Source organism: Aulostomus chinensis, chromosome 17 (genome assembly GCF_037954235.1).
Source record: "Aulostomus chinensis isolate RoL2024-O1b breed Wild chromosome 17, RoL_Achi_v1.0, whole genome shotgun sequence".
Lineage (NCBI taxonomy): Eukaryota > Metazoa > Chordata > Actinopteri > Syngnathiformes > Aulostomidae > Aulostomus > Aulostomus chinensis.
This window is the reverse complement of record NC_141336.1, coordinates 26,874,777-26,890,157: the sequence shown is the minus strand read 5'-3', so window position 1 is coordinate 26,890,157 and position 15,381 is coordinate 26,874,777. Positions and strand designations below refer to the sequence as shown.

Sequence of the window (15,381 nt, the reverse complement as noted above, 5' to 3'; positions counted from 1 at the left end):
TTAGTACTAGTACCAGTATTCGTACTTAAATGATCATATGCTGAAGTTGATGCTGATGTTGTCATTGGTAGCTAGTTTACTGTTATTGTCCTTGTTGTTATGTCTTAACTCTCCTGTCCTCCATCCCTGTCTTTCTCTCTGCTCGTCTTTCTCCTTCTATCTTATTCACATCCCCATCTGGCATTCTCTCTCCTCCCTTTTCTCTTTCTCTGTTTCTGTCTTTCTCTTTCCTGTCTGTCTCTTCTCAGTCTTTGTCTCTCTCCCTGTCCTCTCTCTCTCAATAGATAGGTAGGTAGATAGATAGATATCTATATATAAATAGATAAATCTCTGTTTTGTCCTTGTCCATTATCCCATAATGCAGCCAGAAGGACTGTGTTGCTCTTCTTCTAATGGATGAAAGGGATATTTCTGTGATTTATCTGAAGATGATCGAACCCTACTTTCTGTTCAGGGGGACAACCAGAGGGAGGAGAAGGAAGCAGAGCCTCTGGAGGACTGGCAGCGGGAGGTGACAGAGGAGGCAGAGACTTTGGAGGGGTGGCAGCAGGAAGTAACAGAGGAGGTAGAGCCTCTGGAGGGGTGGCAGCAGGAGGTGATGGAAGAGGAGGAGCTTCTTGAAGATATGCAGCCAGAGGTTGAAGAAGGCAATTGTGGGGAAAAGAAGATTCCACAGGTGTGTGATGGGAATAAACAGACTGAAGAGAAACTGATAAATGCAGTGAAAAAGAAGATGGTCACTATGGCTTTGCCTTTCTTGACTGGAATTTCTCCTGCTGGCTTCCTCTCAGCCAATAGGAAGCAGCCAGATGGCACAGACCACCTAATCCAGGTGAGGCTGCCATTTTGGATTGTGACCACTGTTTTGTTTTGTAAGAAACCCAGGGCCAAAGTCTCATCTTAACAGGCCATTTTGGTTCAAACACCCACCTGGACACAACCTGTATTAACTGAAAAAAACGAGGTGGCGTTGGGTATCTGGCTCCTCCTTCGAATCACAGTGACTCAGCAACACCTGATGATGATGGGTTGTTAGTTTCTGCCTGGAACTCCAGGTTCTGAGTGTGGTTGCAGCCCTCTTGTATAGCAACAGTTGTCAGGATGCCAAGTTCAGATAGATCGTGGAGGTGTCTGGAGACAAGGGTACACTTGCCAACCATGAGACCTCAAGATTTGGTGTAGCAGTTGGATCCTGAAATAACACTGAAACAAATATAATGTTCAGATTACCTTTCACTGTTTGAGTTGCCTCTGTTCTCCCCAATGAGATCTGTTTAGCAACATCTGAGAATGTACTCGAATATAACCCTGTTTTCCCTGTACTGTATCATGGCAAAATTGTCCCCCCTCCTCCACTGGCCTGTTTTAACATTACAGCAGACCACACACACTTACCGAATGCTGAGCTGTACCAGTCTGATATGTCTTTGGGAATCAAGTTGGTCTGATGTTATTGTTCATCACAGGAGCAGGACAAGACGGGACTACAGTTTCATTACACTTCACATTGTAACACACTGTAACAAGAGTTTACAGGTTAGCATTCCAGACTGTAGCATCATTATTTGTTATACAGCCAGCAAGCATCAGACAAGAGACAAGTGTTACTGAAAATTTTCTCCTGCTTTCATTCCACTGCAGCGTTGCTCGTCATATTTTTGGAAAGTTTCTCTTTGTCTGACAAAGTTTGCTTGCTGGCTGTACGTGCAGTTGGATGTGCCACATGTACAACCAAAGGTCTGTGCCTCTGTAAGCATACTGTGCTTCAGCCCAACTCACCCAATCAAACTAAGGAATTGTTTCATGCCTGGGCACAATGCAGAGGGCTCACACTTGTCAAACAAACCAGACTTCAGGGGGGAAATGTTCTTCGGCATGACACAGATTGCCCAGAATGAGTTGGCCCAAGATCAGGAGCATGCTCTCTTCACAGCCTCAATGGTTTCACAGGTGACGGTGATGTTACTTTTGGCTGCTAGCCATCATTGTCTTGGCATATACAACAGCATAGACTCTTCCTTAGCTGAGCAGGTCTACAATGCCTGACTGATGCCCTGTCAGTGATTTATCATCACTTAATTGTATTTCTCAGTCCCTTGTTGGGCAGTGATGTCTGTCCCATCCTTGGGTGTAACCAACCAAATTCACCCTGCAGACTATAAAAAGAAAACCCTGTTTATTTATAAGTTTGTGTCAGTAAGTTGAATTAATCTTTCCACGACATCTTGAATTTGATGGACTACTTCTTTGTTTTTGCACTCCATCAGATGTCGCTGTATTATTAGAACTGTTGAAGCAAGTTTCTCCAAGCTATAATGACTCATTTTTGCCTCCTGAGGAACAAAATGGTATTACAAGACAGTGGCGCTACTTGCTTTTGGTCTTGACATTATTTTAAAACATTTTCACTGTTTGAATGTCATTCTTGTGTTTCTTCAGGTAAATGGAAAGCTCTATCCTCTGGCTAAGATCCAGTTGGGGGGGATGGGGGCTCTGCACCCAGCAAATCGCCTGGCAGCGTATCTGACTGGCCGGGTCAGGTCCAACAAGCAGCCACATGGTTCTGCTGCAACCTTGGCTTTGTCTGGTCTCTCTGACTCCTTCTCAACCTCTATTACAACCTCCTCTGTCTCCACCTCTGCCTCCACCTCCTCTCTCACCATCTCCACCTCTGCTCCCAACTTCTCTCTCCCATCCTCCATCATCCCCTCCTCTTCTCTACCTACTTCTACTCCCAACATCACTTACATTCCCTCCTCCGCCTCTCCCTCTACCATCACCTACATCTCCATCTCCCAGCCTGGTGCTAGACAGTCAGTCAAAGTGCTTGGCGTCCCAGTGCCTCCTGCAGGTAGAAATTCCTTCTTTGTATTTCACCTAAAGATTGATCATTTACATTTCAGAATGTGAAACCTCTCAAAATGCAATCTGTGTGTCATAGTGGCTCAAACTGCAGTTTTGAAAACTGACCAATCAGCTGCCTCCAATCAGTCTGAAGTTGAAGTCCCAGTGGGAACCACACCCCGAGTTGTTAATTTGACTTTGTGTCCAGGCCCGACAGCAGTAGCCAACAGTGTCAGATTGCTGCCAGTAGCTTCTGGAAGCTCCGCCACCACAAAGGGTATTGCCAGCTCAACACTGTCATGGCTCATTATGATTGATCCCTCAAGAGACATAATGCTATGTACAGTATCTTATCATTGTGTGTCTCCAGGGTCTCAGATACTTCATATGGTTCAGGTTCCAATTCCTCATACAAAGGTTCCCCTCCAGAGGGCATCGGCCCCCCAGCCACCGGTCCCCCACTCCACCACTCACAAAATGATTCTGAGGCCAGTTACAGCACCATCAGGTATCCAGTACTACCGCAAACCAGATGGGAAACTGGTTCAGCTGGTTCCCATCAGCCAGCTGAGACCTGTCAAACCCAACCAGCCACTCAAGATAGGTGAGTCAAAGCAGGGGTCATCAGAGTGGGGTCCATTTTGAATTATGTTACTTATTTCTTGTCATTTCCAGGAGTCATACTTTAACTAACTCCTCCTGGGGCTTCACCTGAGTCTCTTCACAATTTGCAAATGTTAAATTGCAAAACCTTTTAGGCTGTGTCACACTATGTGGCCACGACAGGGCAGTGAATGTTGATGCTTTGCCATGACATAGGCCTGGGCGATATATAGATTTTATGGATTAATTCAAGTTTTTTTGTTGTGGACGATTTAAAAAAGATTTAAAAATTAGAGTTTTTTTTTGTGTTTTTTTTTAACTCCTCTTGCTATGGCACACCTTTTGCCCCCCCCAGGAGCTTCCATAGCTTTCCCCCTCAGCCTTCCCCCTTGTTTCCTGCACACACGTAGCAGCAACATGGCTAACAAGAGCGAGAGGTTTGTTTCTAAGAAAGGAGTAGTAGTAGTAGTGGTATCATCAGTGGTTCGGAACTGGTTTGAGTTTGTGGCTCCAGACATTGAACAAGTGACTGCACGCTACAAAGTTTGTCTGAAGCCCATTGCAACAAAAGGCAGCAGCACAACGAACTTATTTCAACATCTAAAACAGAGGCATCCAGCCGAGTGGGAGGAATGCCGCTCTTTGCGAGGGGAACAAGACCCCTATGACCAACAAACTCCCACTTAAAAAAACAGCTTACTGTGGTGGAAAAATTTACCCATGGGAAAAAATCAGAAATGGAATTATTTGTGAAAAAAATCGGAGATTTTATTTTTAGTCCATATCGCCCAGGCCTACCAGGACACAGGAAACTGTTTTAACTTTACTCCACAAGATGATTTTTAATGAAAATTTGTACAAACGTCATCAAAATTGCAATCTGCGCTTTTCACTTGTTGAACAGCAAGATCATGTAAGCAAGTCGATGCAAGTGCCCTCTGCTGATGAAAAACAAAACTTGTAACACCTATGTGGTTCGATCTGGCTCATCGTCACGTTTGATTAATGTCCCACCTTGAACACATCTACAGGTCAGTATTGACCCTAAGCCATAGCATCACCTGGTGTCTGCACAAAGTATGTCAGATGTTGTGTCATCTGAATGACATCAAATTTGGAATGTGCTGTGTTGATTGGATGTACAGCTATGTCGTGGATGCTTCATGTGTGCTCCCTAGTGGCATCTGCTGGATGCAGGAAGCAATGACACACCCTGATGGGCGGGTGGTGCAGGGGCCCGCTTACAGCAGTTTTCCAGTTATGCATTAACTTTGTAATTATTTATTTCTTATTCACTCATGACAGTATCTTGTGTTTTTTTGTGGTGGTGGTGGTGGTGTTTTTTTTTTAAGATGAGTCAATTCAATGAGAAGAAGGTGATCAAATGATTAAATATTTGTCAACATCAGCAACTACACATCAGTATTGAGCAACTTCACTTCTGATTGGGGTCTGCAGATAACGGATTATCTGCTTGAGGTCCAGAAGGTGGAGAAGGTACAGAGCCTCTGGTCTAGAATACATGCTGCCCAATCTGACCAGGAAGAAAGCCATGGTGGTTTCATGTCTCCATTGTGGTACCAAAGCCTGGATACTGACAAAGTTTGCAGTTAAGTTTGGGTGTGTTTGTTTTTTCCCTCTAGGTTCCTCCTCAACATCTGTCATCCCATCTTTGCCGCTTCAGACTCCAGCCAACACAGCTGTTCATCAGACACCACCAACCACAGTGACCGCTTCCACCTCAGGCCTCATGTCATTCTCTGTGCCTCACCTCTCTGTCCCAGCCCACTGTGGTTCTGATCTCCTGAGCCAGAAGGGGATGTGCACCTTCAAAGTCCTTCCTTCTAACTCCGACAAAGATCATACTGTCATGAACTGTTCTCAAGGTCCATCCTATCTGCCTACCAAGATGGTGACTGACCCAGGCTCCTTGACAACCCTCCAGCCGTTGCACACCACCCCAGTCAACCTCATCTCCCTCAAAGCCTCCACAGGACATGGAGCGGAGCCTGGCGTCAAAACTGTGTTGGTCTCTCCTACCTTAGTTCATCAGCAACCTCAAACCAGCACTGCTGAGGCCCCTGCAGCAAGTGTGGATGCTTCTTCAACATCTCCAGGGTTAGAGGTCACACCTGTGCTTCCCCCTGACACTGAACCAGAGCTGGCCAGTGACCCTGTAGACCTGGACATTATCTGTGTGGATGATGAGATGGGGGGCATGACTCAGGAGGCAGCGGGTGGGACAAGGCAAGTAGTGGAAGTAGTGGATCTATTGGATTCTTCAAGTGGCGAGACGGAGAACTCTTCAGACTTTGAGGACGAGTCGGGCAAGGATGGAATAAAGCACCCAAGAGTAAGAAGAAGTACTTATTTGAAAAAATTGTAAGAGAGTTTGTAACATCGAAATGTTGTAGGATGCAACCTAAAATAATGTCCAATGGAGGCAGGCGGTACCCCTAGTATTTCTGTTGCCCTTAGTGTAAGAGGTCAAAAGACTTCCTGTAGGGTCTCCAGAAGTCAAGTGTCACTTATTTTAAAGTCTCCAGTGGTCAGGGGTCACTTTCCGTTGGTGCCCTCAGGTGCACGCGTCATTACTTGCCTCCATCCAGATTTCCTGACACAAACATCATATCAAACCTGATGATGTTGCTTGTCAGTACAAGCCAACATTGCTGATGAGTAGCATCTTCATCATCATCATGTTGCTCCTCTGCAGCGTCACCTTCACAATGTGTTGGAGAGAGAGCGTCGAGGGAAGATGTTGCAGCTGTTCAACAGTCTGAGGAGGGAAGTGGGAGTTACTGAGAACATGTCCAAGGTTTCCACCTTGATGAAGGTCACTCAGCATTTTCTTGTCCTCCCTGTTTACAGTGATTCTGCTGTTTTATTTGGCCTTTGAGTGTGTTTGAAGACAAAGCCAGTGTTTTTGTTGGCCTCAGGCGGTTCAGGTGATCCGGGAGTTGAGAACGACCGAAATTAGACTAATGAGGAGGAAGCGCAGGCTTACAAAGAGGAGGGCTGAGATCCTTGATGACATCATTCACACAGCAGGTAGGGATATGAAGTGTGTGTGTGTGTGTGTGTGTGTTGTACTTGCTACATATTGAGGACTAGAGTACGTATTTAACCAACAGAGTGAGGACATTTTTGGAAAGTGAGGATATTTTAGCCGGTCCTAGCTTCTTCAAGGAGCCGTTTTAGGGTTGAGGTTAGAATCAGGTTCTGGCTAGGTTTTGGGTCAAGGTTAGGGTCAGGTTCTGGTTAGGTTTTGGGTCAGGTTCTGGTTAGGTTTTGGGTCAAGGTTAGGGTCAGGCAGTCAGTTGAGATGGTTAGGGTGAGGGGCTAGGGAATGTGTTATGTCAATGAAAGTCCTCACAAAGACATAAGTACAAGGGTGTGTGTGTAGCTACTTGAAGAATATGGAACTAAGTCAGCTAGGGTTGGGTGATCCGCGCAGATTGACCAGTGCTGTTTAATGGAAATCACTGATTTACAATCCAATCACATGAGGGGTGGGAGGAGTTTCATCAGTGATGGGCAGCAAGAATGGTGTACAGAGCTAGTTAGTGGCAAACAAAAATGCTACGATGCAAAAAAAAAACAAAAAAAAGGCTACAACAGAAGAGGTCCAAGTCTCTAAATGGTCGGTTCCAGGGGGCCGTGATCGCTGCCCGGCTGAAACACTGCTCTGATGAAACTGCTAGTGTTGCTAATGATGCTAACAGTCACATAGCAACATTAATGCTGTAGATTCACTGTCCCTCCTGGGCTGCTAATCCACCTCAAGCTAGCGCCACCAACGCTCCTCACTAGTACTTCTTAATGGCAGCTTTAACAGAGGGTGGAAACTACAAACATAGCAGAGCAAAAAGTCGAGTCAACAACAGCTGGTGACTGTTTTTAGTAAAGGAGTCGGTTCATTTTTCAGAGAATAATCAAACTTTTTTAAAGTACTCTTAAATTTTGATAGATGATCCAGTTGTCCATGGAGATCCATCCATTAAATTGCTGATAAAAGCTCTGATTGCCAATTGGGACAAGCCTAGTCCCAACAGCATCAGTTAATTAAATGGGGGATCATCTCGTGGGTGTGTTGTCATGTCCTGGTGTGGATCATTTGGACTATGAAACTGTAATTCGAGGCCAATGAAAGAACTTGCATGAAAAATTCTGAAGAGCAACAGTGATGATCTTTGTGTACTGGGACTTAATACAATCACAAAAAATAAGTTTATGTTTTTCCTTCATTTGAGCCTTTGAGGTCGACTTGAGATCGTTTAGAAAGTTTTTGGGCAGAGGAAACATGTACAAACTGGTTTTATGTGAAGCTGAACACCAGAGCTAATTCCTAGACTAAAATTCACCACTACGGGGTGTTGCACTTACAGAGCAGCTCAGTGGAGGACAAACGGACAGGCACCATGTTTGAGTGTCAAGGGTGGAACTGAAAATTCAAATGACATGCAAGAAGATTCTGGTTGCAGGAATTGAATGAATAATTTATCTCTTTGCTAAATATTTTGTTTGGTTTGTTTGTGCAGATAAAAGCCATCAGTTGATTTGCAGATCTGCCAGATCACCAGTTGCACAGACAGGAAGTTCAGAAAGACTGGACGCTGATTGGAGGAAAGCAATGGAATGGTTGATCAAAGATGAGGAGGTTCAGAACACTGCTGAGGACATGCTGGAGAAGAGTCCTCTGAATGTAGCTCAAAGGATGCTGGCCAGGATCAGGAGGAACTCACAGTAAGAAGCAATGATCAATAGGAAGGCCCTGTCTTCTTTTGGAAGACTGACAACCTTGGGCACCTCCTATAGATGGCAAGCTGCTGCACTCATGAAGAATGTTTAACAGCAGCGTAGCTCTTTTTGCTGTGAATTCAATGTAACACCACCATGACTCAGAAGAATATTGGTTTAATCGAATGCCAAAAATGGCATCAATATTTTTTGACATCAATCTGGAAATGTGTGCTGGTGTCACACCAAACTAACCTGAAGCAACTTAACATCTTTGAATTGATTTTCATCCACAGTAGCAGGTTGATGCCATCACGCAGCGATTTGAATGTGTCACACGCTTTCGAAGCTCTCAGCTCTGTACTGAACATAAAAGACTTGGGTCAGCATCACCTGTTGGGGCAGGTAAATCCACAAACCCGCCAAGTGACACTCCACCTCTCCCTAGGAACACAACACACTCTTCGCAGAAAAGGACCTGATCACATTTTCCTTCAAACTAGGAGTTCCCCAAAAATGATCAGTGAAGGCAACTGGACTCTCCTCTTGTAGGTGAAGACGTTTCGTCTCTCATCCAAGAAGCTTCTTCAGTTCTGAAATTCTGGTGGGAAGTGTCAGGTATAGAACCACCCAGGGGGTGGTGGCAAAGAAAAAACAAGTGGTGGTCAGGCCAGAACAAGAGGCTCATCAGGTGGTCCTTCAAAGCAGTGCCCCTTCTCCTTGAGGTGGACTGCTGAGTCCTGGCCTGTGGTTGTGGCCCTCCTGTGTGGCACCATGCGTTTGTTCAGTGGTTGTTTTGTCTCCCAACATGACTCTGTTTGTGCCTTGGAACCTTGTCTTTAGGATGGACAGGTTTTTGCCTCAGGGTGTTGCTGGGCCTCAGTGCACAGGGATCTGATGTGGGATAAAGATCCTTCTGAGTTTCTCTGAGACCTCTCCCACATACGGGATGACGATGCGCTTCATCTTTCTTATCCTCCCTGGGCTTCTTGGCAGTTTAAATGAAAGCCCAGTTTGGATACCCACAATTTTGGAGAGCTGAGTGGATGTGGTTGTGTTCCTTTCTCTTCCCATCTGTTTTAGAAGGGATATTTTGTGCTCTGTGTTTGGGAGTTCGGATCACCCCTAGTTTGTGCTCGAGTGGGTGGTGTGAGTCAAACAGGAGAGACTGATCCGTGTGGGTGGGTTTCCTGTAGACCGTTTGTTTTTGCCACCACCCCCTGGGTGAATGTATACCTGATACCTTCCACCAGAAATGTAGAACTGAAGAAGCTTCTTGGATGAGAGGAGAAACGTCTTCACTTACAGGAGGAGAGTCCAGCTGCCTTCACTGATTATTTTTGGGGAATTACGATGACCCGGAGGACCGAGAATACTCACAAATACACTCAAACAGACAAGCCGATCAGACCGTCCAGATATGTCTGTCACTTATATCTGGCACTCCAACATTCACTATCTTTTCTTATTTTATCTCCTAGTAGTTGGATGAAAGGTCATGAGTAAATGTACGAGAAAAGTTTTTGTTTTAAGTAACACATTTTTAAAAAGACACACCATGCTTCTACCTGATGGAACGGTATATGTGAGATTAAGTAGATATCATTTTATTGTAATTTATGTTACTGAGTAATTTTTTCTATGTTTGTCAGAAAGTGACTTGATTTCTTCCATCAACCTGAAGAAAGTTGAACTCAGATGAAGATGAAGATGATCCCCACTGGTGTAACTGAAGATGAATGTTTGTTTTCTGTGGTCCAGGCTCGTCTGGAGATTCAGGCTCTGTTGCGCCAGACAGAAGAACTGAAGAGAGAAAAATCTTGTCTGAGACGGCAGAGAGACACTTACATCAGAGCCGTGTCACAGCGCTCAGGTGATGATGACACAAATGCTGCATGACAGGAAGTGATATTTTTCTCCCACCAGTCACAGACGGGAAAACACAGGCACTTCAGGAATTTAAAGTCATCTCTTCCATGTTGAGAAGTCTCAAGAAAACTAAATTTGATAGTAAGATAAAACAATCTTGGCAACATGGCTCATACGTGTATCAGCACCCTCACACTTGCAAAGTCAACTTGTTTTACAGCTGTGAACAAAGAGTTTGCGTGTCTTCTCACTGTCATACTACAAACCAGTTTTTCACATCAGTTCTTTTATCTCAAAACCTAGTAAGACCAGTTTGTTGTCATGGTGATGCACCAGTGTAAATTACTGGTTGGTAAGAATCAAACTCCTCCCCCGTCAGATGAGAAGTGTCACTCGTCAGTAACGCAAGTTTTCAGCCTTCTTGATGCCATTGAACTGTGACTGCAATTATCATGTGACTCTGTGACATCTTGCCGCCGTGGTGTCATACTGGAAGTTTGGCCCCATTTTCCAGGCTTTCCAGACTCACTTTAATGAGGTCTCACTGGTGTGTATGCAAACCAGCAAAGTGGGCTCACTTTTACATCATCTTTGTATCAGTGTCTTTTGTTTGTTGCCGCACTTGAACTTTTTCAACCTGCAAGAGTGTGGAGATGACAAATGGTCGGCGTGCCAACAGCTTCATGCATCAGAAGGTTACATCGTGGCTTGAAAGGACCTGTAGGTGGTGCTGCAACCTGCCTTGTGTTTGTTGCTGCAGGCAAGAGTGAGCAGAGGATCCTGAGGAAGCTGCAGCACCTGTCGTCCAAACAAAGCAGGATGGAGACACTCCAGACCACCACTCAGCTGCCAGCACAAGAAGAAGCAGCTGATGATGTCAGGATATCCTCTGTATCACAGCTGCAGACTGAAGAAGCTCCTCCCAGCCTAGTGGCCCCGCCCACCATCTCACCTCCCCACCCTCCTGTCCAGCAGCCACACACTTGCAGTCAAAAGGTCACACAAGTGGCACCCCTACTGGCCCTCCCTACTGTTTCCCACAATGCACCAGCAGTGCGAGATAGGCCAAGGACGATGCCCAACATCTTGTCTCGTTCTAAGACTTCTTCGTGGTCCCAGCAGGCCAGGAGTGTGGATGGTGAGACTCTCACATCAATCGGTTATTCATCAGTCATTGATGTGGGTCTCTGAGATAACCTGTCTGTGTTGTTGTCAGGTGAGCCTCCCACATTTCAGGCTGTGGTACCCACTGAGGTTCTGTCGCTGGTCGGCGCAGGATTGCCAGGGCAACCAGTCCTAACATTGAACTCAGTGGTGGCAGGATCATCCGTGTTGCAGTCTCCGACACCAGGTAGGTGAGGACACACCCCCCACCTCCTGTGACTTTCTGGATAATCTTAGTGCCGTCCTCCTGTCTGGATTGTAGGTGTGGCCTCGGTCACCCTCAACATTCCAAGTCTGACCACCCAGCAGGTTCATCTCACCTCGGCGCCCCACCCACCTATCAGTAAGCTCTACCGCAGCTCCGCCCCACTCACTGTCACTAATGTCACTGATAACCAGCTTGCTAACTAGCCAGGGAAGTCACTTCACATATTACTAACTAGCTAGCAGAATTATATGCAACTAACTAGCTAAGTGGCTAGGTATGACCTCACCAGTACCTGAAATTCAGATATATGAAATATTTCACGTCAACTGAGTTTGTTTCCCCAGCAGCAAACTTCAACAACCTGCTGCACCTGGTTCAGCCCCCAACAACACAACACCCGAAGACACAACTACACTCCACGACACAACTACACTCCACGACACAACTACACTCGACAACACTACACCCGACGACACAACTACACTCCACGACACAACTACACTCGACAACACTACACCCGACGACACAACTACACCCGACGACACAACTACACCCGACGACACAACTACACTCGACGACACAACTACACTCGACGACACAACACCCGGCGACACAACTACACCCGGCGACACAACTACACTCGACGACACAACACTCGACGACACAACACCCGACGACACAACACCCGACGACACAACACCCGACGACACTACACTCGACGATACAACACCCGACGACGACGCAACTGCACCCGACGACGACGCAACTGCACCCGACGACGACGCAACTGCACCCGACGACGACGCAACTGCACCCGACGACGACGCAACTGCACCCGACGACGACTCAACTGCACCCGACGACAACTCAACACCTTGCGACACAAATACAACAGCCAACGCCCCATCCTCACCGGCGCCACTTGGCACTCACAATCCCATCAGGATTGGATCACACGTCCGACCCAGCTGACCTTGCTGCTGAATCCTGCTTGTCATCGCCTGCTGCTTCACTACTTGCTACAAGTTGTGATGTCATAGGGGTGGGGCCTGTGGGGGCGGAGTATCAGCCAGAGAAAAGGGACTCAGAAGGTCTGACGTCCCTCCTCGACGAGATTGTGCTCCTCAACCAGCAGGCGGCTGCCTCCACGCCAGTGTTGCAAGGGCAACTGATGAAGGACAGTCAGGAGGAGGTGGAGCAGAGCCACGCCCATAGTCCCTGGCTCCTGCAGCTGGACTCTGACTCTGATGATGCTGTCAACACTGAGTTGGAGGGGGCGGGGCTTAACAGCCATACATGGCCAGGCCCTGCTGATGAACAGCCTAAAGGGGGTGTTCTGGCTCCTCCCCCTCTGCTGCAAATGAAGGTGGGTGGAGTCAAGACAACAGACCCTACCTGCATTAATGTGGCAGCAGCGGTGGGGGATCAGACGGAGGGCAGTATGGCGTGGAGGCCAATGCCGAGGCTGGTTCCTTTGGGACGAAGAGGAGCTCCACCCAGCTGATGAGACAGCGCCTCAGAGAGCTCCTAATGCCTTCTGATGGCTAATCAGGAGCTCAGCTGCTGCCTTGGCGTGGCCTCAGACGATCAAGCTTACAGACCATCAGAAGTTCTGTTCAGACGAAGGTTCAGTGATTTATCTCCAGCTGCGTCCAGTGAGCAGCTGGAGATAAAAGTGCCATTTGAGGGTCAAAGATGTGAATGTTTATTTTAATTGTCAGTAAACGAGTGATTCTGTGTCCTCGTGCTCATTGTTTAAGTGCAACGTTTTAGACGTAATGCAGAGCACCATCCAGTTTCATGAATATAAATTCAACCTGCAAATATTCTTCTCTCATTTGGAACCAATGAGCGGCTCCCACGTCTGTAGCTCTGCCGATATCACCGGGACTAAATCATCATCTCACCGCCTCATGGAAGTATCAGAGATCCTGTGGTGTCTGGGTCATGACATTATCAGCAAAGTTTTGACTGATTCATTTGTTGTCATAAACAGGTGAAATGTCAACATTATGGTCATTTGGAAAAATATGAATTCTTGATTTGTCAGATCGTTGCCATGATAATAAACTAACAACTTTTAAAATGTTAGTTTTCTGAATGGCATCTGGTCGCTCACTGAAAATTGCTTGGGTTGATATTTTTTGAACTTCAGTGAAACGTAACAAACCTCATCATACTGCTGCTGACTTGAAACATTACATTTTTCAAATTGCAGTTGTTAATTTGAGAAGATGATTTAGCTCCGTTCGAGCACCTGAGGAAGGAGCGTTTGCAAACACAATGGAGACATTCGGCCTCCAGGTAGCAGGGCATCACTTCAACACAAGATAAGACAAAGCTGAAGACAACACACGAGTACAACATGCTGACGTCAGCATGATCATGAAACCTGTTGCTTCACAAACATTTTCATGACAAGTTCATATTTATTGCTGCTCGCTAAGCTAAGCCAGCTGAAGAACTAGCTGGGAACACTGTCAATTTGCTAACATCTGACCTGAGGGAAAGAATTGTGCAGTCACATTCAGAGAAGAACAAATAGCTCAAATGACTGGAAGCCAAAAAGGTTTCAGATAACTTGGCATTGTCATCATCATTATCAGACATTCTCTGACCAAAAACTACATGAATGTGAGTCAAAACCGATCCCCTGCAGGATCGAGGCAAATCTTGGTGTGACACTACAGTGATGGGACTTGGCAGTGACCCTGAAAGACTTGTTCAGTTATTACATCAGTTTTCACCTTTGAGTGTCCAAGTGTGTCATTCGTGTGAGTTTTACGAATATTCAGGTTCGTTCCGTTCAGGAGGAATTGTGTACACATCAAACATTATGACTGTTTAAAGGAACTGGCAGCTGCCTCCTGGACTCCTGTCTCTGGCCCATGTGACCTGGCAAATATGAAGCTGCTTCATTTTATGTTTGTACAGTCAATAACTTCTTTTCTTAAATTGGTATTTTTGTACTTGAAAACTTCTCTGATGTAAATAGAGGTCATCAAAAGGTGTCACTAATTTAAATAAAGTTTGAATATGGACGTCACGTATGTTTCTGTTCACTAATGGGTCTGGGAGCCCCACCCACTTGTAGGGTTATGTTGCTTGTATCTTAAGATATTTCGTGTGTGTAATATGAAAGAAGAAATAACGATCAGAATCGGAAAAATGCCTCACACAAATCAAGAAATATAACAGTGACATGGGGATAGGGTTGAGCAAATAAATGAGTTCTCCTAGTGGAACATCCGGTTCCCCGATCTCCAGGTGAGTGACGTGCAATTAGGTGTGTGGTTCTTAGTAGCTGGAGACTAGCAGGTTCAGTTCTACATCAGATCCACCAGTAAACACCAGACCGGTGGATGGTGGAGGTTCAGTTCTACATCAGATCCACCAGTAAACACCAGACCGGTGGATGGTGGAGGTTCAGTTCTACATCAGATCCACCAGTAAACACCAGACCGGTGGATGGTGGAGGTTCAGTTCTACATCAGATCCACCAGTAAACACCAGACCGGTGGATGGTGGAGGTTCAGTTCTACATCAGATCCACCAGTAAACACCAGACCGGTGGATGTTGGAGGTTCAGTTCTACCTCAGATCCACCAGTAAACACCAGACCGGTGGATGGTGGAGGTTCAGTTCTACATCAGATCCACCAGTAAACACCAGACCGGTGGATGGTGGAGGTTCAGTTCTACATCAGATCCACCAGTAAACACCAGACCTGTGGGTGGTGGAGGTTCAGTTCTACCTCAGATCCACCAGTAAACACCAGACCGGTGGATGTTGGAGGTTCAGTTCTACATCAGATCCACCAGTAAACACCAGACCAGTGGGTGGTGGAGGTTCAGTTCTACCTCAGATCCACCAGTAAACACCAGACCGGTGGATGTTGGAGGTTCAGTTCTACATCAGATTCACCAGTAAACACCAGACCAGTGGATGGTGGA

General features: G+C 46.2%; 1 protein-coding gene across 6 annotated transcripts in view; it reads left to right on the top strand.

Moving 5' to 3' along the window:
• mgaa (MAX dimerization protein MGA a) overlaps positions 1 to 14,467 on the top strand; it is a 31,512-nt gene extending 17,045 nt beyond the window's left edge. For 3 of the 6 annotated variants that reach the window (XM_086181922.1, XM_086181923.1, XM_086181920.1), the window contains exons 14-27: positions 455 to 832; positions 2,440 to 2,851; positions 2,942 to 3,121; positions 3,215 to 3,448; positions 5,091 to 5,800; positions 6,164 to 6,283; positions 6,387 to 6,498; positions 7,989 to 8,193; positions 8,484 to 8,592; positions 9,949 to 10,060; positions 10,817 to 11,194; positions 11,273 to 11,407; positions 11,483 to 11,563; positions 11,773 to 14,467. In XM_086181922.1, coding sequence (XP_086038048.1) covers positions 455 to 832; positions 2,440 to 2,851; positions 2,942 to 3,121; positions 3,215 to 3,448; positions 5,091 to 5,800; positions 6,164 to 6,283; positions 6,387 to 6,498; positions 7,989 to 8,193; positions 8,484 to 8,592; positions 9,949 to 10,060; positions 10,817 to 11,194; positions 11,273 to 11,407; positions 11,483 to 11,563; positions 11,773 to 12,932 — 4,326 coding nt within the window. In that variant the 3' untranslated portion in view covers positions 12,933 to 14,467. The remainder of the gene's footprint in view (positions 1 to 454; positions 833 to 2,439; positions 2,852 to 2,941; positions 3,122 to 3,214; positions 3,449 to 5,090; positions 5,801 to 6,163; positions 6,284 to 6,386; positions 6,499 to 7,988; positions 8,194 to 8,483; positions 8,593 to 9,948; positions 10,061 to 10,816; positions 11,195 to 11,272; positions 11,408 to 11,482; positions 11,564 to 11,772) is intronic. The other 3 variants (XM_086181925.1, XM_086181924.1, XM_086181921.1) reach the window with 3 other exon arrangements.
• The last annotated feature ends 914 nt before the right edge of the window (positions 14,468 to 15,381 follow it).